Raw genomic sequence first — 26504 nt, forward strand, 5'->3', positions numbered from 1 at the left:
ATAAAAGTGTTAAAAATACTTTTTGTTCAAAGGAACAGCACTGAAGAACAAATCAAACGTACTTTCTTATAAAAAAAAAAAATTATGGGATACTGTGAGCATCCAAACAAAGATAGAGAGCTGCCAGAAATGTGGGTCGGGACTCGGGATGGCCGGATGGAAGAGGGGAAGAGACGATCAGACGAAGGGCGAAGGCTCGAAGCCGTGGAAAATCGAAATGGTCAATTGTTGAGTGGAGACCAAGGACTCATTAAGTCGGTGAGTCACAGGCTGGGCCAGGCCTTAAGTTAAGAGTAAAACTGTTAAGTTAACCGTCAGTGAGTCACAGACTGGGCCGGGCTTTAAGACTTGGCTTGCACCTCTGCTGCCCATGGGCCCAACTGAGAACGAGGTGGGGTGGGTTGTAAGGTTGGAAATCCAAAATTACTTAACTTTTAAATAAATCGGGTCAGATTTAATTAGGCCAGAATTCAGAAAATCCAAATCCAGCCCCAAAAATAGAATGGGTCTAATTTTAGCACCCAACCCCACCTCACAAATCCTTTAAAATAGGTCGGATCGGATTTAATTGGGTCAACTCGATTCGAGTCATGGGTCAATCCGATCCATTTGCACCCCTAATCCTAAGCATGCTTCGTGATACCTTATTTTCTGATTTTGTTGAATGCATTCTTACCAAAAATATATGATTCATCCATCTTATTAAAAAAAAATTATCAAAGTTCGTCCAAATTACAGTATTGCCATCTATTCATGTTCTGTTGACGATCAGATATTCAAATGTTACATTTAATCTCATAGTAGGTTCATTTAGCTTGGTTAGTTTAGTTAGCTTAGCCCAGAATTGGCTAAAGTAGTTATCCCTTCTGTTATTCAGTTAACAGTTAGTTCTTTCAGTTAAATTTAACCGAATACATCAATGGTGTCAAGAAGAAAAAAGAGCTTCTTGCTCAAATATCTTTGCTCTCTGTTCTGAGTTTCTTTCAAATTTCTTTCACCATTCGAAAATCTTCATGGTATTAGAACTTTGAGCGCTTCCCACCATGGTGTCCTCTGCTAATGCCACTGCTGATTCCATCTCCTCACCAGTTCAGAATGTGATTGAGGATCCAACGAGTCCCTATTTCTTGCACCATGGTGATAACACAGATTTGCCACTTATCTCATTAATCTTGAATGAAGAGAATTATTCTACCTGAAGCCGATCAATGACATGGCTTTGAGTGTTAAAAACAAGGAAGGTTTCATTGATGTGTACCTTATTAATAGGATACCCACTCCCAAACTCTCTAATAAATCCCCTTATGAAGTTCTATTCTCTTCAAAACCATCTTATTCTCACTTAAGAGTCTTTAGTTGCTTATGCTATGCCTCTACTCTAAAAGGACATAGGTCAAAATTTGATGCAAGAGCTAGGCAATGCATCTTTCTTGGATGTCCTCATGGCATGAAAGCCTACAAGCTGTATGACATTCAGTCTAAAACCATTTTCATTTCAAGAGATGTTATTTTCTATGAGTCCAATTTTCGCTTTCAACATGCTTCAACCACTCATTCAGCCTCGTATCATGATACTAACTCTTCTGCATTTTAGTATCATGATACTCTCTTCCTTCCATCTTCCACTGCTTCAAATGATTTTTTTTCCTCTCAAACTACTTCCAATGCTCCCAATTTAAGAAATTTCAGTGTTGAAACACCCATTCCTACACATAATTCCTTTGATACACTTAGTCCTACTGCTGCACCTATTAATTCTGCTGATACATCACATTGCACTACACATTCAGCACCTCCTCCTGAAATTATTCCAACAAATCCCTCCACTCTCACCTAGCCACTCAGAAGATCTTCTAGAATCAGACATCCTCCTACTTATCTCCAAGAGTATCATTGCAACCTAGCTTCAAATGTTTCACACTCTCAATCAGTCATTTAACAATCAAAATTCTGTGCAGAGCAAGGCAAGCCCCATGATATTTCAACTTTTCTAAGCTATGAAAAGCCTTATCCTTCTCACCGTACCTTTGCATTATCCATCTCATCTACTACTGATCCAAAGACCTATGCTGAAGCATCTAAATCACCTGAATGGTGTGCTGCCATAGATGCTGAACGTAAGGCCCTTATTGATAATAATACTTGGACTGTCACTACATTGCCTGAAGGAAAACAAGCATTGGATTGCAAGTGGGTTTACAAACAAAAATTCAAGTTAGATGGAACTGAAGAGAGAAAGAAAGTAAGACTTGTTGCTAAGGGATATACACAACAAGCTGCCCGGTTGCCAAGTTGGTAACAATCAAAACTCTTTTGGCAGTTGCAGCCATTAACAACTGGTTCTTATATCAACTTGATGTTAATAATGCATTTTTGCATGGTGACTTGATGTTATGAGCTGCAGGGGGAGAAAGGGAAGAGGCTGGTCTGCCATTTAAATAAATCCATATATGGATTGAAGCAGACTTCAAGACAGTGGTTTGAAAAGTTGTCCTTTTTCATTATTTCTCATGTTTTCACTCAATCCAAGGCTGACTACTCTCTAGTCACAAGAAAAAATGATTGTTCATATACGGCTATATTGGTTTATGTTGATGACATAATCATTACTTAAACTTAAGGATTTAGGGGTTCTAAAATACTTCCTTGGTCTTGAAATAGCTAGAAGCTCAAAAAGAACTTCTATTCCTCAATGGAAATATGCTCTAGAAGTATTAGATGATGCTGGGTATTTTGGTGCAAGACCTGCAAAATGTCCCATGGCATAAAATTTGAAACTCAGCAGGTACGAAGGGGATCCCATTGTCGATCCTACGATCTACAGAAGGCTTGTAGGAAGATTGCTTTATCTCACTATAACAAGACCTGATATGACATGCTGTGTACAAGTTTTAAGTTAGTTCTTAGACTCTCCAAAATAACCTCATCTTGATGCTGCTTATCATGTCTTAAGATATCTAAAGTCTACACTGGGATGGGGTTGTTTTTTCCTTCTAATTCTGAGCTGTATTTGAAAGCATTTTGTGATGCGGACTGGAGAGTATGTTCTGATACTCGACACTCCATTCCAGGTTTTTGTATATTTCTTGGGAATTCACTTATATCATGAAAATCAAAGAAGTAACACACTGTATCAAGGTCCTCAACAGAAGCAGAATATCGGTCCATAGCATCCACCTGCTGTGAACTCATTTGGTTGATAAGCCTCCTTAATAATCTCAATGTTTCACACACAATAATAGCTTTGTTATTTTGTGATAATAAGGCAGCACTACACATTGCTGCTACTCTGGTGTTTCAAGAAAGGACCAAGCATATTAAAATAGACTGCCACATTGTACAAGACAAGCTTCAGTTAGGAATGATTCGGACTTTGCATGTTTCGGGCACTATGCAGCTTGCTGACTTGCTAACTAAGAGTCTTGGAGTTGCTAGATTCCATACTTTGCTTCGCAAGAAGGGTGTTCACAATTTGCACACTCCATCTTGAGGGGGAGTATTGACGTTCAGATATTCAGATGTTACGTTTAATCTCATAATTGGTTCATTTAGCTTGGTTACTTTAGTGAGCTTGGTTAGTTAGCTTATCCCAGAATTGGTTAAAGTAGTTATCCCTTCTGTTATTCAGTTAACAGTTAGTTCTTTTAGTTAAAGCTATGTATATAAATACAGATCGAATACATCAATGGTGTAAAGAAGAAAAAGAGCTTCTTGCTCAAATATCTTTGCTCTCTGTTTTGAGTTTCTTTCAACTTTTTTTCACCATTCGAAAATCTTCATGTACTTTCTACCAATCGGAAAGGATTGTCTCTGAGAAAAATCTGGATTACTCATCATCCATGGAATGGTAACTAAAAATAAAAAATTTATTATATATAAAGAACTCTAGCAAATTCTTTAGATCCTTCACAAACTCTCCCCAGCGTATGGTTCATTGTCTCTCTCTCTCTCGCTCTCGATTTTGTTCGATCCTAAGCCAAAGCTGACTTTGCAATAGATGTTTCGGGTCGGGGAGAGATGGTGGCAGAGGATTGAACAAGGATGATGAAGGAGAAGTTCGTCGGAGGTAAGAGAAGGGTGGGGGAAAGGTTTATAGCAGGGAAGAGATTGTGGTCATTACTATGTTCCATGTGTCAGGGCAATCAAATTTGTCCTCTTCCTAATTAGTTTAAACCAAAAAAAATTGTCCCAAGGATTGCCCAAACATCAATCTATTGATATATCTCTGTGTCTCTCTAAATTGAGACCATCAATTTTAACCTCCAACAATACAAGATAACAAAAAGAAAGAAGACTAAGAGAGCTCACGAGAAATACAAGACAGAGAGAAACTTAATCAAAATTCATAGATATCATCAACATACAATAAGCTGCGACTTCTTCAAACAAGCAACGACCTGTCCGATATATAATAACAACTTAATCAAAATTCGAGATATATAACTACGCCGTCCATCAAGAACCCAGCAATTCATGGACCTGAAGGCTTCCCCATGAACTATAATGAGCAGTAGATCTAATAGTCTCCTAAATTAGAGGATGACACAGCCAGACTGGGTATTGGCGGCCGGCCCGGCGGCGGTCGCCGTCGATGAGACGCCGGGCCAATCACGGCAGAGGCAGTGCTGCCCCTCTCCTATCCGCCGGTAGACCGATGCAACGTGCCGGCCGCACCCTCCCCACGTGCTCTTCCCACACGTGCCGCACTTAACCTCGTAGCACATCTTTCTCCCTTAAGCTTCGTCGGCGACGATGGCTATCAGCTTTAAAACCCGGCAACCAAAGCATCTTGGCTGCCCTTTATGCCCGCTAGATGTTCCAGTATTCTGCAAGAACTTTCTATATAACCTGCACCTGCGGACCTCTAATTCCCAAGATTCTAAAATATATGACCAAGTCCATGAGAGAACTGTTTGATTATGTTGACTCATGATACCTATCGAATGGCAACGGCCCAAATTTATTTCATCATTAGCTATATCAATGAGACATAATAGGTGGTAACACAGAAATTACAATATTGTTCTGCGATTTCTCTGTTCACTGAATTTAATTTTAGATTAACAAAGAGATGATCGAGTACCTGTTACTGTTGTAACATCACGTAGCCTTGCTATAGCGGTCATAGTCAAAAGCTGCAATTAATTTTGGCTATTGTACGTACAAATGTTTAGAGGAGCTTTGAATGCAGAATTGGAAAACTTGTCTTCGTCCACATAATATTGCATTTAAACTGCTAACGACCGAAGGGGCCGCACACTGATTTATTTCCAACCACTTATGCAATCTAATTTGAAATAGCCTGGCTTGACTTGGACCCGGCGTTACCTATTCTTAGAAGTATTCGTTGCAAGTATTGGGTCTAGAAAAAAAAAATTAATGCTTGGACCATGGCTGTCAAGACCAAAACAGGATGACTTAATTATTGCTTCGGACTTTTCAACTTCCCTCGGCAACAAGGCATCTATAGGCGTGAGAAACAAAGTGCCAACGATGGCAATCGGTGCCATCTACTCTTAGTTTTTTGAGACAGGTCTGTAAAAAGTTAAAACGTCATAAAGACATGCAAAGGGCACGAGATGGATAAAAATTAAACTTTCGATTGGGAAAAAAAAAGAATAGTTCCTTTTTCTAAGAAAAAAGAAATCATTTTAATTCCTTAACTCTTGCATTTTATATAAAATTACCTAGCAAATTATTTACTAGAATTGCCTAGTTAAAGTACAACATTTTAGGAGATAACATAATTCTTCATTTTTTGATGTATGTAGCATTTTGGCAATTACAGGGATAGAAGATCATTCGTCAGGGGAATAAATTTGTTAAACTTCCAAATTGATCCTCGGCAAACGCCGGGAAACTTGGAAATTTTTGCCAGGACCATAGCCTAACCAAGTTGCTAGCGCACAAAATTCATATATTAATCTATAGTACTCCTAAAAGCAACTAGTAGGAAGGTTTGTTCGATTTCTTTGAATCCATATATTGATTGGATAGTGAGAATGTAAGGAAAGTGCTATCGCTGAAAGAATTGAAGGATTGAAAGAAGCGATGGGGAAGAAAAGAAGATTGTTTTTTCTTTTTTCCTCTCTCCTTGGTCAATAACATAGAATCCAACATGTTAGTTTCTTACCATGTGTAATGCCAATTAAAGTGCCATGAAGATGCCAAATCTATATTTTACTTTTCCATAACTTTTTTATTTTCCTCCTTTGAAAACTCCAACCAAACAAGAGGCATTTCATTACTTTCTCATTGACCACACTTTTTCCCCTTCCTTTCCTACGAACCAAACAAGCCCAAAGTAATGGTAAGTTACAAGGTTGATGGCTACCTTTCTAGTAGGCCTGTTTCCATATATCACAATACTGAGGTGTACTAAGCTTTTTTTATTGGAATTTTTTTAGTGGATGCAAGGTATATAAATACATAATAACTCTTTCTCTTCAAAAAAGAAAAGGATATTTAATGGCTCAAAAGTTTACCTATAACACTCTCCTTTTCAAAATAAAAGGAACCAATACTCCTAGATGATTGCATGTTAGCATAAGAAGCCTATCGTTGGATAATGTTGAATGCAAATCAAATTTGGCAAAGCATTTTATCAATAAATCAAAAAATTAATATTTTCAAATTATAATTTAATTTCTAATCCAATAATATAAGGATGGTTAAATACAATCTCCATGTCCATGGCATGTGCACCCTTCTAGTTACTTAAAAAGTAAAAAAAGAAGAAGATGAAGATGCACAAAGTGCAAGCATTAATTACTTGAATGTAAAAAGGAAGATAAGTTTTCAAATGGTACTCAGTTTTGGTTAGCCAGCTTTGGCAATTCCAACATTAACAACATGAACACCATTCTAGTTACTTAAAAAGTTAAAAAGAAGAAGATTGAGATGCACAGAGTTCAAGCATTAATTTCTTGAATATAAAAAGGAGGAAAAGCTTTCAAATGGTACCCAGTTTTGGTTAACCAGTGGCAATTCCAGCATTAACAACATGAACCAAGTTCACAAAGTAGTTTAATATTATAATTTGAAAAAAAGAGGCAAAGTTTAAATGCACTCTGATCTTTGATCTTACAAAAATCTTAGAAGACCCTTGGCTCATTCTTGATTACAATAGAATGACACCATTACATGTAAAGTTTAACTTAGCTCTCTCAGGCTCCATTTGGAAGAGCTTTTGGAGAGCCAAAAAGCACTTTCTAGCCCTCCAAACGTACTTTTAGATAAAATAAGAATATTTGATAAAAATTTTGAGAAACTGTTTTAGCTTTTTTAGAAAGCTAAAAATAACTTTTTCGGAGAAACTCCATTTTGGAGCTTTTCGGAAAACGCTTTTAGGCCCAGTCAAAAAACTATTTTTTTGACCAAAATATCCATAATAAAATATAACAATTATCCAAAATGTCCCTCCAATAATTGTTTAACCAATTTTATCACCTAGCTAGAAAATTTGTTATATTATAGGAAATTACTTTTCGCTAATAATTATAATATTTTATATCTTTATTATTGCATTATACTATAAATGTAATATTATATTACATTATATCATAATACATTAATATGTTATATTAAATAATTTAATATTATATTAAATTATTATGCTATAGTATACAATATTATATTACTATATTATAATAATATTATATTACATTACAGTAATATTATACTATATCATATATTTATGTATTAATATATATTATATTTTGTTATTCTATATCGTATAATACTATGCAATGTTCTTTATGATCATTTTGTCATACCAAAAGTACTTTCTTAGTTTGTTTACCAAACATATGTTAAAGTGACACAACACTTTAGAAATATAGTTACCAAACAGTAAACAGCTTTTTATAAAAGCACTACTTCAGAAAACTCTACTTTCAAAAGCTCTACTTACAAAGCTCTGCTGCCAATAGCTTCCCCCAACGGAGCCTCATTTCTAGTAGCTATACTAGAGAGCATGAATACGAAGAACATTAAAAATCACGAAGACACATTAAAGTGAACAATGTAATCTTGCTGCTGTAATTGTGCTTAAAGAACTTTAGCTTGTACATACTTCATTGCTTATTAGTAATGTGCCATATTAAAGGCTCGTGCCTACATACAGATGATGATTCTATTGTAACTTGATTAATGGTTCATTCTCTACCTAAGTCACTTGAAATTCTGTACTCGCATCAATGCCCACATGAATGATCGTTCCAATGCCCGCATCAATGCCCACATGAATGATGGATCCAAAATGGTCATGCAGATATGCATGGAAGAGTTAATTTGAGAAGATTTAGACTTGGCTTCAGAATGCTTCATTTTGGAATATAGGCATTTTGTGTAATTGATATAGACAATCCACAAGTGCAACTCATATAGATAGAATTATGTCTCGTAATTGTGCAAGAATTTTACACTGTTAGACAACCATGACAGTGGGCATATATGTAAGGACATGCTTACAAGAGTATACAGGTTTGTACATGCTCATATCTACACTAACGACCCCTGTAAATATAAAGCAAATCCAGGTCCTATTTTGAAACTGTTGCTCCAAGATGGCTTTAATTTTTTTTGTTTCTTCCGTCAACCAATGCTACATGATGATCATTTTACCATTTAATTTGGCATAACATCAGTCAGCATAGCATGGTAGTTATATTATCAGTCAAGTTATAAGAAAATAATAAAAAATTAAGATTTCTGACAGAAAGACAAATTGCACAAACATCAAAAAGTACTCATGCAGACTGTATTTATAATATTAGCATCCTGTTTCTTCAAAGTTTGAGAAAAGCGGTTATTGTTGAAATCAAACTACTACCTCCATGGTGGTGACACAAACCACCGGAACTACATGCTGAAAGAGGCCACCTTCTCCTGGTAATAATCATATATCCAACCTCTTATAAGACTGATTTCTGATTTCCTCTGTTCTATTAACCAATCAGGATCCTCATTTGTTGAAGGACGCAAATCTATGTGATGTGCTCCTGAGGAACAGAATTAAGTCTATATTACAACACGATTCTGCCTAGAGAACTAAACAGCAGCAAAATTTGAATGCAGTACCTAGTTCAGTAACAAGTGCAATTATACTCTCAGATATGTTCTGCAGCACACTGTAACATGTAACAAAGATACCATTGAACTCGTTTAAGACAAAAAAAATGAGCAACTAAATTAGCTTCCAAAGAAGTGTAAATGATGTAGTACATTACCTCCCACCACTCCAAGGATCCAAGAGTCCATTTGAGAAAATAATGTTACTGCCAAACTCCTTCAAGGCTGTCTTGATATCCTTTAAAAACAAATACGATCATGATATTTCAACGTCATAAAGCGAGTTAGTTAAAATTTATTGTCGATATACTATATATATAACACAACAAAACACAAATAGGAGCACGGATTCTTTGTTGTCTTTGACAAAACGATAATTAACCTAGAACGAGGTGAGGGTTGTCGCACTATCACCAAAGTTGTTTCCTCCTGCAATCCCATGGATCAGCCCAGCAGTATCATTACCAAAGACTACTGAACTAATACAGGAAACAGAACTCTAGACAAATGTTTCTCGTAGGAAAACGGCATTCCTACATAAAACGGAGACTATGCTGGGTACATTGTTTACTGTAATTTACGAAGAAAACATTACCGTCTGAAAAACAATTTAAGGTACCAAATAATCTATAGAGCAATTACTGTAGAATTGGTTCATTTCAGAAAGCATGCTACGCATCTAGGTGCTGTTTGGTGGGAGCTTAAGAAATATGGGAACAAGGAAAGCTATGCCAGGTGTTTCTGCCAAATCCTGTTTAGTTGCCAGAATCCTGATCCAAATGGATAGCTTAAAATACTGCTTACTTGGTTTCCTGGAATAAGGTGAAAAATCAGAATAAACCGCCCATTTATTTTCTTAAATGGCAAAACCATTCTTAGCCTGATATAGTATGTTTTATATCATAACGTTAATATTTTAAATATAGTATTAATATGAGGTAATATCCTTATATATTGTACATTGTAACATTATAATAATAATATAAATATAATATTACAATACAATATTATAAAACTAATATTTAAATATAATAAATAATAATGTTTTGATATGATATTATAAATTCTTATATTATACTATATTATAAATATTATATAAAGATAATATGATAACATAATATTTATATTTGTGTAGTGATATTATACTGTATAGATATTATATTTGATATGATATTCTTATCGATATTATTCTAATAATTTTATTACGTTATAATATTTTATTATCACATTACAACAAGAAACATTTCATATTATATTAATATTTGTATGTATAAGACAAATTATAAGTATAGATATTATAAAAATTATTTTTTTATTATTAGATACTTATAATATATTAAGATATTTCTAATCCATTAGTAATATTATATAATAAATTATAATATAATTATGATATCAAAATATTATATTATATTATTTATATAATACAATTGAAGATATAAAGTTAAAGGGCACAATCTAAAACAGGCCTAAGTGTGGGCATAAGACTATTCCAAGGTAAATAGGAATAGCCTATTCCCAAAATATGAGCATAGGATGCTATGATCGAGCATAGCCTATTCCAAGTCTATGACCATTTTGTAAATAATGTTTAGCTGGCATAAGACCCTGTTCTTAAGCTTAATGCTCCTATGAAACACCACCCTAAGGTTTATCCAATACAATGCAACCCTGGCCTTCTAGCATACCATAATCTTGACTTTACACATACCAGTACATGAAAGTATTAAGAAATCAACCTAAAGCAAGATTGATACTTTGTCAGCAACATTACTATTTGCCACAATTATCATGACATATCAAATGTACAATAATCTGACTGAAGTCAAAAAAAAAAAAAAAGATTCTAATAAATGGTCCAAGAATCACGACAACCAGATAAAGCACAGGAACAAAATTGCTGTGCAGTATACTCCAAGACTCCCTTCTTTTTTTTTTGTTTTGTGTGTGTGTGTGAGAGAGAGGGAGAGAGAAGAATGGGTTACAGCTCATCCAGCTTTTATTCAAAAAGAACATGAAAAGAAACTATTTTTGTGGTCCCTTTGGAAAATGACTTTCATTCAGGCAGATGGCAATGGCTCCTCTTGACATAATTAAACAAATATGGCCTCTACGCATTGCTAAGCTTCTATTTTAAGCCAATATTGTACTGACAATTTCAGGCTCAACACAGGAGTAGGTCCTCTTAATTGTCGTAGGTAATAGGTCAAGCATTGAATTGCAATCCACCTCAATTTAGGGCCTATATATGACAGGCACATCAAGTATAGGTTCTTCATATAAGCTGGTTTGGAGTAATGATGCCTCTTCCTATCTGCAAAAACTGAAAAAATGTCGTTTGAAATGCACAATTGGCCATGGGAAAATCAATAGGCCGGCAGGAGCAAGGAAATCGAGAAGAGTCCTGCCTAGCATAAGATACAAATATTCTTCTAGTGCCCCCATGGTGTGGATTATGATCATCTCAAGCCTTCACCATTTCAACTGAATCTATTATGCTTATCTACCTTGTATTGAATGATGATTATCAAGACACAAACAACATCTATCATCAGGCAACCTTGTCTACGGTAAAATTCCAGGTCTTGTATTCAAGAACCAAACCAGGGCACAGGACTATGAGCAAATTTCTGTACCACTGAGAAACCCTGAAAATTTTAATTCCGGAAATTAACCACTAAGCTGGTACTCGTTGCCTCCAACGAACTGAATGAAGGTTTTAAACTTAGTTGACCAGGTCAACATTTGGTATGTTCAGAGGATCCTATAAAAAAACCCAATAACTTGACTAACATTTTGCTGATCGAGACATCAGACAGTAAAAGCTCTTACTATCTTACTATCAGAATCCTCGATGATACATGACCAACATTGAGCAGATAGGAGTACAATATTACTATATTTGGTTACAGGGTATAAATGCAGGTTTCCCTTACCCGTACAGCAAACCACATATACAGAGAGCAATCATCCTAAGAAAAAGGCAGCTTGTCATGCAACACTACAATAATCTAGCTTCAATGGGTTATCTTTCCTGCCTTGTAAAGCGTAATAATTTATTGTACATCATAACTAATAGATGAACAGACATAAAGGAAAAGATCATGAAAAACTTATTAATAGTAGACTTACTATTGTACATAACTTTGATGTTTTAATCCCGTATGGTCCATCAAATATCTCTAAAATATCGCATGCATGACAAATTCAAACATGACCCGTAACAAATTGACTTTGACCAGAAAAACTGCAGCCAATTCATTAAAGCTAACTAATCTCTCCGCAACCAGTGATATATCCGCTAACAACTAAGACTGCACAAAGGTTGAATCATATCTGGACAGGTAATGAAAAAGTCCAGACAAGCATTAGTTTCTGGTCTCAGGTTACACCCAATTCCAACCTGTCTTTTTATCCAGTATGGCTCAAATCTTGTCAAGCTATGTTTATTACAGTCGGGTCCCATTTCATCACATGAAAACACAATCTCTTAGGAGAATTGGGTCAAGGTTTAAGCTTCAACCATAACCTGGAAATATAGATTTTGGTTTTCTGCTGTATTGCCACTTTTATTTAGGTACGTGACACCCATATGTACACCTATTGTTAGCATCAGTTTTTTTTTTAATCCATTTTTATAATTGTATTCAGATTGTTTAGGCCTTCATATTTCTTTCTTCCACTTCCAACATAAAGTTGAGAAACTTTTCCTGTTGGGTCCTGATTTCTTCATTACACATGACCATACCATCTTAGCCAGTTCCCCACCATCTTTTGCTCCATCGATACAATTCTCACACTTCAATTAGTACCCCATTTCTATATTTATTTAGATACTCTCATATATCCAATATTTAAGCATACTACTGTGACTCCTAGACAAAATTTCTGATAGGAGGCACTAGACGGGGGACATGCATTCCATGGACAATGGTTAACTCTACTGACCCTTTGACCCCTTATCCTCTGAACTTTTTCAGCAAAATTCCAATCTGACATGTAACCCTGTTTTCAACTCAGAGTGATACTGTTATCTATAAACAACATTCAGAATTGCTCCCCATTGATACATTTACTCAAAAAAGCTATAAAATTGGCTCACCAGAATGTCTAATACATTTGGTTGCTTCCTTAAAAATACAGTAAAAAATTTAAATGTACTCCACTAGTTTTCTACAGTTTCACAACATAGATTCTAATTGGTTTAGAAAAAAAATAGATAACCATGCTTTCTCCATATAGTCTATAGATGCAATAGCACTCTGTATCCACAACTTCTCATAATGATATTTCTGTCTTTGTTTGATATGAATATCTTTAACCAAATGGTTCATCAAGACTCTCAATGCATCTTTTTGTCTTCAATGTTCACTTTCTTACAGCTACCAAGTCATGCAAGATGGTGTACAAAAAAAACAAAGAAAAAAGCATGGATTATTAATATAATTCAACCCTCAAAGGAGGGGGAAAACACTTCAAGCATATTCAAGGAGCACTCCTTATGTTCTAGATGGCATTGTAAAACAATTATCGGTATGATCAAGCCTCTGAATTTCTGGCGACTCATGCTACTCCATGAAAGGAGATCTCAGTATTTTTTTTGAATCCAGATTAAAAGTAAACAAACTCCCATGAATGAAACTAATTAAATTAAGAAAAGGAAGTGAAACATGCTTGACTACATTAAGCAGTAAGGATTTTAAGAACAAATTATACATCATCACTTACATGGCCACCAAACTCAGTGGTAACCCATCGAGGTCTTGGCCTGACACCATAGTTATGAACACACTCATCTTGATAAGCAGCATAACTAAAATTGTATGTAGGAAACATGCTATTCTCTTGGCTGCTAGACATTGGCATAACCATCTCAGTGCAGGCCTGCATAATAAGAAAAAAACATCATAGTAGATATAAGGATATGTTTTCATACCAGGACACTAATATAAAAATTATAGAAATTGCTTATAAACCTGCCAACCCCAGCCACTCATGCCATGAGGATCATCCTCTAAATCAAAGCAATCGACAGTTCCGGTGTAATTGTAATAGATGCTTACTCCAGCAAAAATACGATCCAGAAGATCAGTCCCATCAGGATAACTGTCAATTTTTCTGCATACCTAGAAAATTATGATGAAAATGAACAGGAGATGAGTATGACTCGACGATCCAAATAATTCAGATGGTAACATTCATCAAAGCCGTAGAAAGTCAAACAGCTAATTTCTGACCATATCATCAGGAGATAACTGTCTTCTATAAGCAGTCAAATAGCCTCAAAGTTCTTGGAAAAATGGAGAATATAACAAGTGTAATGCACATTCAGTAATGATATAATCCCATGCTCAGAAACAAATAAAAAGAGCTAAAAATTCGGTAAATGAGCACCACCATAGCCCACGACTGTTGAGTTTTTTTTTTTTTTTAGGTAAAAACGGCAATTCATATAGCTCTAAATTGAGTACATCCAGCCATATCAAAATAAAGTAAAAAGAGTACAAGGTGGGAGGAATATCTCCTACAGATGACCAAATGACCTCCCCGGAATGCCGGGCAGCAAAAGAGGCAACCCAGTCTGCTGCCCTGTTTGCCTCCCGAAAAACATGTGAAACCTGGAAAACGCTCGGCTCCTGAGCCAATCTTCGAATCTCACGGATGAGAGGATGACCATCCCCATATCTGTCCACTCCCCGTATCCACTCTATCACCACAGAGGAGTCTCCCTCGAGGCATATGTGCTCAGCCCGGAGTACCCGCCTCGCATAGGATATCCCCTCCCAGGCTGCTCGCAGCTCCGCACCGACCGCAGTAAGTCCCAGCGCCCGGCGACCACCGGCTGCTAACAAACTACCAAGATGGTCTCTGATAACAAAGTCAACTCCTCCTGACACCCCATCCGCCGACATACTACCATCGAAATTCACTTTGAGATGATCAAGGGGTGGAGGTACCCAAGTAACTAGGGCAAACCTGGGCGCTGTGATAGCAGAAAGAGTACCCCAGGTGTCCCTGGCCATCTCAGAAGAGAACCTAATGGTAGTAGTAGAAACCTCTCTGGCAAGATGCATGGCTCTGTCCACCACCACCCGCTGGGGTAACCGCCTACCCTCAAAAATACCCGCATTCCTGTCCAGCCAAATAGAATGAGCCAAATATGCCCACTGAATTCCGGCCTCAATAGTGCTAGGCCGCCGCATGGACACTCTCAACCAGTGAATCAAATCCTGTATCGACTCGACTGAAAGGAGCAACAATGTGGGCGATCGACTCCAAATACCCATAGCTCTGGGACACTGCAGAAGAACATGATCAATCGTCTCCTCGGTCTCCGTACACTCCTCATAACACTGAGTGATCCTCACCCCTCGCCGTGCTAGCAAGCTCCTAGTCGGTAGGCAACCCCACGCCACCTTTCAGATGAAGAGCGCCACACGCGGGTGAATCCGCATCTTCCAAATCCAATCTTCCTCTATCTGCCGTGCTGGCTCCCGGCTCAACAACATGTAAATGTCCCTGGCTCACACCTGCGTTCGCCCTGTCGGCCTCCAGACTAATCTATCCGCCCCCTCCCGGGCAACAACAGGTAGGGCCAAGATCATCTCCGCCAGCTGCTCCCCAAATGCCTCCCTAATCAGTTCCACCCTCCATCGATCCCCCCCAGGCTCCATCAAGTCACTGACCCTGAGACCGACTAACCTCGATGTATCCACTGTAACCGGAAGTCTACTCATCGACTGCTCCGTCACCCAGCGATCCTCCAACACATCAATGGACCGACCATCACCAATAGCCCATCTAATAGCAGGAATCACCAACCCAGCTCTAGCACAAATCTCCCTCCACATCGGTGAACGGCGACGCCCAGTACGCGCCCCCGACACTAGACCGCCATACTTGGCCCTCATCAATGAGGACCACATACCATCAGGCTCCCACACAACTCTGGTGTGTGCAAATTCACAGAAGCATGCAAATTCATGGAAGCATGAAAGTCCAAGTGATAATGTAAAAAAAAACATTCAACAAATCAGAAATGGCTCTTCAGTTTCTCATCCTCAACAGATCAGTTGTACAAGAGGTGGCTTACGGTCAGACATAAAGTATGATAAAAGCATGATATCGCAAACAAAGTCATTTTTTTTAATATGTCAAATGAGATTTGGTTGTATATATGATAAGACACTATCATGTTACAAGTCTTCAAGTAAGATTCTTGGAGCAAATTGACCTTTAATCCAATGGATGTACTTTCAGCCAATCACATCTACAATATATAAAGGTGATTGAAAAATGGTATCCAACAGAAACCATAATAAGACAGCCTATTTACTACATCTAGAAGGTTGCACCAGTCAATTTTGGCACCTTAATGCAAGGGGGTTGCACCTGTTTGCCTATAATAAGACAGCCTTTCCAAAAAGATCTTAATTTGAAATTAATGAGAAAAGACACATTTTTTTTCTAGGGCTCTCACACATTTCCTATAGAAGCTTTAGAGGGCAGTCTATTGAACACTTATAAAGCACTATCAATTTCTGATACAGGTAAGAGAAATCAGAACAGAAGATATCCTAGATGCAATTTACTCCCCCTAAAACCCTCTTTAGCAGAATGTTTACTTTATAAACATATTCCTCCTCCCAGCAATTCCTTCTCGAGAAGCAAAGAAGGGTGTATGATTGAGCAGCTCAAGCTTGGCTCAGGCTCAAGAAAAGTTCAATCAAGCCAGTTTGAAGCTAAATAAACCAAGCTTGAACCAGCAAAACAGGCTCGAAATTAATTTCAAGCCAATCCAAAAAATAAACTACTGCAAGAGCACTGAGCCCAAATCATCTTGGGCGTGCGTGGATTGAGTCCTCCCTTGGGTGTGCTCCAAAACATATTGGGTCCAAAAGTTCCAGCACTAGAACACATGGGGTCCAAGATTTTCAGCACCTAGTTACATTGGGTTCTAGTGTTCCAACGCCTGATTCAATTGAGTCCTAGTGGCATTGAAGAGCCCTAATTGATTAGGAGTCTTGAGTTTAGGAGTTTGGGTCCAACATTGGTCGTATCCAATGTTACATTGAGTTCAGAGTTTTCAGTCTAAAGTTAGAAAGAATCCTTGATTGTTTTGCTTAGTGGTTTGGTTGTTGACTTGTTCCAACAAAGTCAAAATTTAGGAAGGGATCTAAGGCATGCGTGAATTCCTTTATAAGGCGTGTGCAAGGTTGCGTGAAGCTTCCTTTCATGGGGCGTGCGCAAGCTAAGGAGTTCCAAATTATTTGGAGTTTTTTGTGATGATTCCATGTGTCGTTTGGGAAGAGTCCTAGCTAATTTGGATTCTTAGTCCATGTGTCTTTAAAGAGTCCTAGTTATTTGGAAGTCTTAATTGGTTTAGTTGATTTCATCTCTTGATTTCGTCAAATAATTGATTTGATTTAATAGAGTCAATGTTTAGTTGGAGTCCTAAAATTCTGGTTGTAAGAGTCCTAATTTTTCCAACCTCTTAGTCTATATAAAGAAAAGGTTGAAAAATACAATTCAGAGATAGATTGATTTAAGTTTAGAAAAAAAAATTGAGAGTGATTCTCTTTTTCCTTGGAGTGCGACGCTCCATCCTCTTTTCTTGGTGAAGTTGGTGAAGGTGAGACTCCTCCTTCTTCATGCCAACTCTTGAAGAGTTTGAGCGGAAATGAGACTCATCCACCCATCCTCTTTAGTTATTCTTTTCTTATCACGCCAATCTTTCATTCTCACGTTACCTTAATTAAGAGTTCTAGTAAGAGAAGGACTCCTCCCTTTTCTCACGCCATCTTAGTATTTTCTCTCACGCCATATTGCTTTCTCATGCCAGCCCTAGAGTCCTAATGAAATTAGAACTCCTAATCCCTAGCCAACTATAAGTCCTTCACGTCCTAACCCAATCCTACAACGAGTCCAAGCCCACTTACTATTGTGCCTACAATCTATCAGCAATTTCTGCACACAATTGAGTCAATCCACAACCCGGTTGAACCCAAGTGAACCCCAATTAGCCTCCATCCCATCATCTTCTTCCACCATCCGCAAGAAAAATCCTAGCATACCCTAACCGTCATTTTAAAAAAAAAGAAAGAAAATCAACCGCCATCATCCCCAAATTTCAACAACCATCCCATCCCCGACAACGTCAATTTGTATTAGAGCGAAGTTCCTTGATCACCATGAGTACGAGAAGCGGCCATCCCTACAATGCCATCGACATCAACTTGGATACTCTATCACCATGAGTATGAGAAACGGTCGTCCCTACAACGTCGATCATAAACTTGGATACTCTACCCTTATGAGTACGAGAAACAGTCATCCCTACAATGCCGATTAATGTCAACTTGGGTACTCTACCATCATGAGTACGAGAAGTAGCCGTCCTTACGATGATCGACAAGAAAAGAAGATGTTGGCCAAAATCGTAAATAAACTTGCTGTTATGGCACAAAAGATGGACGTAGTGGAGACCCAACTTCAGCGTCGCCCTCAAGTTGGGCGAGGACTTCCAAAACACTGCAACAAGGCGTTCCTTTTTCTCGAGGTAATCTTCCTTACATGAGATCTGAAATTTCTGCAAATACGAGTACATATCTGGAGCGAGGAGCAGCGAGGGCCAGCGAAAAGGAAAAGGGTCCTATGCCGCAAAGAGGAGGCCAAGCTGTGTGCTCCAAGTGTAGCGGCATGGGACACCTTGTTGTTGTTTGCCCCACAAAAGACTAGCAATTTACGTTGGCTTGCGAAGAAGACGAGATTGCGGAGGCATCTGAAGTTCATCCTAAATCTGCTAAGATCGTAGAAGCGAAGAAAGGCAACAAGAAAAAAGCCTCCGCGGTAGAGCTCGAAGGATCCGATCTACCCGATTGTGTTGTTCGCAGACTCCTTTCAGGTTGCAAGCAAGGCGAGGTTGGTTCTAAAATTTCAGTGGTGATCCTATCTGATTTCAAACCTATTTTGGAGGATTATTCTAATGTAACACTTGAAGATCTACCCGAGGAACTTCTACCGATGCGTGACATTCAACATGCAATAGATCTCATCCCGGGATCTAGTCTACCCAACCTTCATCGCAGCACGCCATGCCCGCGCGCCAACCTCGAACACGGACCAGACTTCACCACGCACCAGCCTTGCGTGCAACTCGCATTAGTCCGTACGCATCAACCTCGCAAGCACCAGCCGAGCGCATGCAGCCACGTCAGCGTGCGCAGTGGATCAGCGCGCACGGGACACGCGTCCCGGTCCATCCGAGTCACACATCCCAACCAACCGTGACCCACATCCCGTGACAAGCAGTCTAGCCACACGTGCCCACCCCCGACCTCGCCAAGTTCCACTCCAACTTAGACTCTCCCATGCAGCAACCAAGAGGGGCGCCACATGGGAGTCTCCAAAGTGCCCACGCATCAGCAGAGTTTCAGTCCAACGAGGACTCTTCAAGCGACCAGCAATCAGCCACTTGGGATTTATCAAGTGCGCCACGCATCAGCCTAGTTCCACCCTACTGACAGATCAAATGCACGTTACTTGGAGCTCTCCAAGGGCGCCAAGGCAACAGCCCATGTGGCTTGCTGAAGTGATTCAAAGTGACAAAGAGGTCGTTTATGCGTTGGTGATGAAGGAGACAACATGGCCTACCAATAGCACACCACTAGAATTCCTGTCTATTCTAAGTGATTTTTCAGATGTAGCACCTGAGGAGCTGCCCAGAGAGTTACCTCCGATGCAGAATATCCAGTATGTGAGATCTTAATCCTGGCTCTACACTACCAAATTTGCCAGTATATAGATTAAATCCGAAGGAGCATGCAGAGCTACATCAGCAGATGAGCCCAATTGTCAATATTGAAGATTTGCAAGCACATGGAGGCCATTATGAGGAGCATACTATGAAGCCATTAGTACCCAACATTGACCCTAAAGCCAAGTACTGACAGCTTGTGGGTCCTCCCCGACCGCCTGATTTGTATGAACTGTACCAGACACGCAACTCATCGGAGCCGAATTCTTCTCAGTATGGGAGAATTGATGCAGGAGCATCGAGCCCAAATTTTCTTGGGCGTGCGTAGATTTGAGTCCTTTGGGTGTGCTCCAAAATACATTGGGTCCAAGAGTTCCAGCACCAAAACACATTGGGTCCAAGATTTTCTGCACCTAATTACATTGGGTTCTAGTGTTCCAACGCCTAATTTAATTGAGTCCTAATGGCATTAGAGAGTCCTAATTGATTAGGAGTTTTAAGTTTAGGAGTTTGGGTCCAACATTTGTCGTGTCTAATGTTACATTGAGTTCAGAATTTTCAGTCTAAAGTTAGAAAGAGTCCTCAATTGTTTTGCTTAGTGGTTTGGTTGTTGACTTGTTCCAACAAAGTCTGAATTTAGGAAGGGATCTAAGGCGTGCGTGAATTCCTTTATGGGGCGTGTGCAAGGCTGCATGAAGCTTCCTTTCATGGGCGTGCGCAAGCTAAGGAGTCCCAAATTATTTGGAGTCTTGTGTGATGATTCCACGTGCTGTTTGAAGAGTCTTGGCTGATTTGGACTCTTAGTCCATATGTCTTTAAAGAGTCCTAGTTATCTGGAAGTCTTAGTTGGTTTAATTGATTTCGTCAGTTGATTTCTTTAAATGATTGATTTGATTTAAAAGAGTCCATGTTTAGTTGGAGTCCTAAAATTCTAGTTTTAAGAGTCCTTATTTTTGTAACCTCTTACTCTATATAAAGAGAAGGTTGAAGAATAAAATTTAGAGATAGATTGATTTGAGTTTAGAAGAAAAAATTGCGGGTGATTCTCTTTTTTCTTGGAGTGCGACGCTCCATCCTCTTTTCTTGGTGAGACGCCAAGCTTTGGAAGAAGTTGGTGAAGTTGAAACTCCTCCTTCTTCACGCCAACCTTTGAAGAGTTTGAGTGGAGGTGAAACTCTTCCACCCATCCTCTTTAGTTATCCTTTTCTTATCCTGCCAACTTTCAATCTCACGTTACCTTAATTAAGAGTCCTAGTAAGAGAAGAACTCCTTTTTCTCATACCATCTTAGTATTTTCTCTCACACCATATTGCTTTCTTATGCCAACCCTAGAGTCCCAATTTTATCAGGACTTCTAATCCCTAGCCAACCATAAGTCCTTCACAGCCTAACCCAATCCTACAACGAGTCCAAGCCCACTTCCTATTGCGTCCACAATCCATCAACAATTTTTGCATACAGTTGAGTCAATCTACACCCAATTGAACCCAAGTGAACCCCAATTAGCCTTCATCCCATCATCTTCTTCCACCATCTGCAAGGAAAACCCTAGCATACCCTAGCCGCCATTGAAAAAAAAGAGAGAGAAAATCAGCCGCCATCATCTCCAAATTTTAGCAACCATCTCATCCCCGTCTGCGTCATAAACCTAGCTCAATCAAGCTCCATTGGATAAGGGTCAAATATATCTAAATTATATATATTACATATTTCATATATAATAAATCATTGATTAAAGTCTAATTGGTGTTTTTTTTATTATATGGATCGATAAAATGTTAACTTAGACCTCCTACAAACTTTGACCAAAACTTGAAAACAAGAATCATGGTTTCATTTAATCTTGAACCAAGCTTGATTTAATCTCGAGTTGATTTCAGTTTGATTTGGATTATCAAGCTGATTAAGTAGGCTCCCGCTTAGCTTGATTCTAAATTAAGCTCGAATTGAGATAGAAATAATGGACAAATCATGCTTGATCTTGGAATTCAAGCTCAAAATTAATTTTAAACCAAACTTGATCAAAACCAAGCTCAACCAAGCCCAGCTCAATTGCACCCCTACATCCAAGGAGCAAATGCTTCAATGATCCAACAAGTGATTTCTTCACATAGAAAAGTTATCCATTTTTCGAGAAGAAAATCCTATGCTCCAAGTAAAATAATAATTATGAACTCATTAGTAAGGGTCAAAAGTTTTACATGTTCTTCCACTTTTCATGTTGTAGGATTCCTTAAGAGAATTCAAGAAAATTGCAACATGTCCCCCACTGTAGAAAAGTAAATTCTCAAAACATGAGAAATATTTAAGTATCATGTTAGCATGCAAAAATTGCCCCAAATTCTCCAAGAGAATGCCAACTTCTCCTGGCATCTACAATGAACTCATTTCATTAGTTATCGGTCTCCTCAAAGTACCTCTAAAGCTAATGGGTGAAGAGGATTTACTTACAAGCCTTCAAGGTACTGAAACCAGATGAACTCCTACTCCAAATGAAACTCCTTGGATCCATCAACATCCTCTAAAAGTACATTATGCAGATTTTTCTGCACTATGTCATAAGCGGGCATTCATCATTATCTGGCCCTGCCCTTGGGGGAGAACAACAATATCTTCTTCTTTTTTTGTTAGGGAAAGGTAGTTCATTTATAGCCCTGTATCAAGCAGGAATCTTGAATACATTACTGCCAAATAATGCATCAAAGAACAGATAACATTTTTCATGTATCATTAATTTCTGTTTAGCACCATTGATATTTTGTTCAGAGAAAATGCCAAACAACTGTTTACTCAATTTTTAACTTTCCTCAGAAATGTAACAAGTTGAAGCCAAAGTTAGAGAGAAGAACGATGAAAAATATAACCACGAAAATCCAACAAGGCACATCTCATGACAAAAGTACCGGAAAAAGAAAATGCAGCTCACAATGTAGATGCCCAGTTCTATGACAGATGCTCAGCAACCTGATTCAGTTCAAAGTGCATCAAATATTAAGAGCATTAACTTTGACTCTTAATAGGGTATGGAACTTAAATAGAGTTCTTGATATATAACTATTCCTTTTATCAGGAGATTTTGGTAATATTTTATAGCTAAGGTTTATCAAAATTTTTGGAGGAAGTTTTAGTTGGATTTCAATATTCTTTAGTTAAATATGTGGTCACAATTATCGATTGGGATCTGATAGCAACCTTAATTATAAATGCCTCGATTAAGGATTTTTGGTTTTATATAATAATAAATCGGTGAAAGAGAAAAAATAAAATAAAATTCAATTCATGTTGTCTTGGAAATTTTAAAGATAACAATGAAATTATTAATAAACCCCAATTAAAGAGCAATGATGACAATACAACGAATCCAACAAAAAAAACATCCGGGATGACTGCATTATCAGGGCAAAAGAAACATGAAAAGGTATTTAGGTTACAGTTCAAAAGCTCAATAAAAAGGACAGGTGACTCAATCCAAAGTGCATTCAAAGTTAAGTGTATGAATATTAAGTCTCGATCTGAAAGAGCTTATACTGGGTTCTCTCTAAATAACTGACTTGTATAAGAAGTCAGTATTTATCGGTAGCTAAGTCATGCATAGGATAGTTTTAAGCAAGGTTTGCAAGTCTGTTATTAATAGTATAAAATTTAGGACTTAACAAGAACCTAAATTTCAATGGTTGTTAATCAAGTTTGTCGGTTTGCTTTTCCATTACATACTAATAATTTCAGATTAACTCAAAAAAACACATTTATGTTTGGTCTTAAACTCATAAAGATGATCTACTTCAACTCGAATGTCTTGTTCTTACAAGTTCAGCCATAAATAAGTTAGCGGGTTATGATTTAAATTATTTAACTCAATAGCTCAGATCATATAAAAGTTGTTCTTTAAAAACCTGCATATAGCAAGCCTAGTTTATTAGAAGTTAAAGTTTTCATTCTCTTCAGTATTGTTTCTCACAAAAAAGAAGAAAAAGTTATGTCAATTCATTTAACTCCACTAGCCAATAGATGTGATGTGATTTGGTCATTAGACTTATACAAAACCAGTAAATACTTGGCCAAGATATTGATGCGATGTTTTTGAACAAAGCAAATATATAATACCTCTTATTATCCATTTATTTCCTAAAACATTGGAAAAAACTGTATGTTAGTTTTTTAAACAAGACATAACATTCAATATTCCACTAAAGCTCATTACCATCAAAGACCTTCAGCCTTTATGGTTGTCCTAGATCAGTCTAAGAAGTTCAGGTGCAAAAACAATAGCATTTCTCAGAGCACCATATCTTGGCTTCATAAATGACAAACAGAAAGATGGAAGTAAAGCATAGAGTATTTGGACAGATGCCTATAACTATTGAACATAACTACTAACTGGATGGAAAATTTAGCACGTTAATGCAACATCATAACAATAATCTAGGCCTTTTATATCTAAAAGGATAGTGCACTGCTAAACCAATGGAATCCTACTATTTTGGTAGATACCAACTCCTGTTTAGTTATAAATAGTACCAATCAAGTGGCAGCCAGCGCACATAATGCTAGGAATTGAAATGGTTTTTTCTCTCTTTTTTTCTTTTTCTTTTTCTTTTCCTCTGTTCCCAACACACCCCTTTATTTCAGCAAAACTGAATGTCACATTATAAAACAAAATGCTATCCTCACAATAAGAAATATAACAGATCATGAAGTACCAACGGACCTCTTTTATAGGGTTTGCAGGCAAAGGCATCAGAAAATCAGACGGATATGGATAGTCCACCATGGCCAGATAGCTGTAGGCTGAGCTTAACCAGTTCGAAAGTTCTGCTGTATTATTCAGCTCCCTGCCACTCATCAGTCCACACTTGTATCACATAAAAAACAAGGATATACGCTAAAATAAAGAAATGGAAACCATAAGATGACACTAGCATAACAAATTTCTCCTGCCTATGATGTACATATTGGCAAGAGAGGACTCGTCTCACCGGCACAAGCGGAATTTCCTACTCAGATTAACTAGATTATCGTGCCCCTGCCCTTGATCTTCCAATGCATCCCAAGACTCCTTGATGGCTTTAAAGCAGCTCAAACTTTCACGCTGAAACCAGTGACATACTGAGATCATAAAACCAAGTTCATCGATTACATCGAACTATATATGCATATACCCACATAGAAAGGTAACAAGTGCACTGACTCTAAAATCACTGGAAACCATGTCGTAGAACGTCTCCGGCGGGACGATATCTTCGAATTGAAGAATCGGTGCCGAGGAAGCAAGTGCGCCAATGGCAATGTGCGGGTACTTCAGCCTCATCCAAGCAGCCAGCACTGCTCCATCAGTTGTTTAAAAGAGCAGCAAAAAAAAAAATCTTTCAACGTATCAAAAGAGATAAAATATAATCATCAGTATGGCAGAATGGCCTTACTTCCACCATACGATCCGCCGAATAGCACGACAGGACTGTCCTCCGCCGACAAGTTCCGCTTCAGGTCGGTGAGCAGCACCGCGAAGTCGGCAAGAGCTTGCTCGGTGGTGAGGTATGACAAGGACTCCGCATTTTCGTATGCTCTGTCTCTGCTGCCATACGGCATGGACTCTCCATAGTAACGATGCTGCCAACAGCAGCAAATCACATTAACAAGATGAGGCGGCTTGCAGATAACCCTCCATATCATTTCAATTTTAGAAATAAAGCGGACATTTTTGGAAAATGATTCCTGTGAAAGATGAGAAGTTAGATGTTATAATATATATGTATATATATATATACTTCGGCGAAGACGACGAGGGCGGAGAAGAGAGGGGCGATCTCCCAGACGAAGCCGGTGTTGGAGGCGAACCACTCGATGTCGCCCTCGTTGCCGCAGTAGAAGAAGATGGGACCGGCGGGGCGGGCCCAGTGGTCGGAGGGGCCAACCAGGTAGCGCTGCTGGAAGGACGGCAGCTCCGCGAAGCTGAAATGGTCCAGCCGCTGCCGGAAGTAGCGCGTCTCGTACTGGTACGCCGCCTTCCGGTGCCGGGAGGGATCGGGGAGCGAGAAGGCAAAGTCCCCCAAGAACCGGGGGCTCCTCCTCGCCGCCGAAACCGGCACCGATACGGGGAGAATTGAGAGAAGGGGAATTAGGAGGAGGAGAGCGATGGAGACGGTGGGCGGTCTCATCTCGGCCTCGATCGCTCTTTCTCTCTAACGGAGATCAGTTCTTTTGGGGGTGATTCCGGATGCCATCACCCCATCATTTTTAGCTCGGGTTGGGTTTAGGTTGAACTTACTAACTCAGAATTTCCAAGTACTCAAGGTTGGAGTTTTAACCCAAAATCTGGTCATGAGAGTAGGATATTTATTTTTCTGGATTAAGTCAGCATATTTGATTTTTTTTGATAAAATATACATATGCCTCAAATGAATATATCAAACAAAATATCCAGCACGGTCGGAACAATATTTAAAAAATTGGTTCAAAATATTGTGCCACAAACAAAATAATCCAGTCCGCTGCACTGTACATTTCACAATAGATATAGAAAACAAACCCTCTCGCACTTCTAGAAGGAGCTGACTTATTGATGGCGCGGTTCGACGCTTTCCTTTTGGGCTAACAGAGCCTTGAGAATGTCGTGAGTGGTTGGTTCATGCGGAACCGGGATTTCGGGTTCATTGCAAATGTCAAAAAGTGGCCTGCA

At 38.5% G+C, this 26504-nt stretch overlaps 2 protein-coding genes across 2 annotated transcripts; both read right to left on the minus strand.

The window, feature by feature from the left end:
* Window positions 1-4314: 4314 nt before the first annotated feature.
* On the minus strand, window positions 4315-4829 carry LOC148715023 (uncharacterized). The gene has a single exon (XM_088719866.2). It carries the CDS (start codon window positions 4722-4724, stop codon window positions 4533-4535), a length of 192 nt encoding a protein of 63 aa, XP_088575992.1. The 5' UTR covers window positions 4725-4829; the 3' UTR covers window positions 4315-4532.
* A 3899-nt stretch (window positions 4830-8728) lies between these two features.
* On the minus strand, window positions 8729-26135 carry LOC103713662 (uncharacterized). Its single transcript, XM_008800666.5, has 10 exons — window positions 25594-26135; window positions 25249-25435; window positions 25017-25150; window positions 24805-24917; window positions 24537-24660; window positions 14049-14198; window positions 13801-13956; window positions 9231-9310; window positions 9082-9131; window positions 8729-9002 (listed from the first exon to the last, which is right to left on the minus strand). Exons 1-10 carry the CDS (start codon window positions 25981-25983, stop codon window positions 8863-8865), a joined length of 1524 nt encoding a protein of 507 aa, XP_008798888.2. The 5' UTR covers window positions 25984-26135; the 3' UTR covers window positions 8729-8862.
* Between the last annotated feature and the right edge of the window lie 369 nt (window positions 26136-26504).

The sequence above is a fragment of the Phoenix dactylifera genome, chromosome 1, assembly GCF_051530095.1.
Source record: "Phoenix dactylifera cultivar Ajwa chromosome 1, Ajwa_hap1_PhDact_Kaust_v1.1, whole genome shotgun sequence".
Classification (NCBI taxonomy): Eukaryota; Viridiplantae; Streptophyta; class Magnoliopsida; order Arecales; family Arecaceae; genus Phoenix; species Phoenix dactylifera.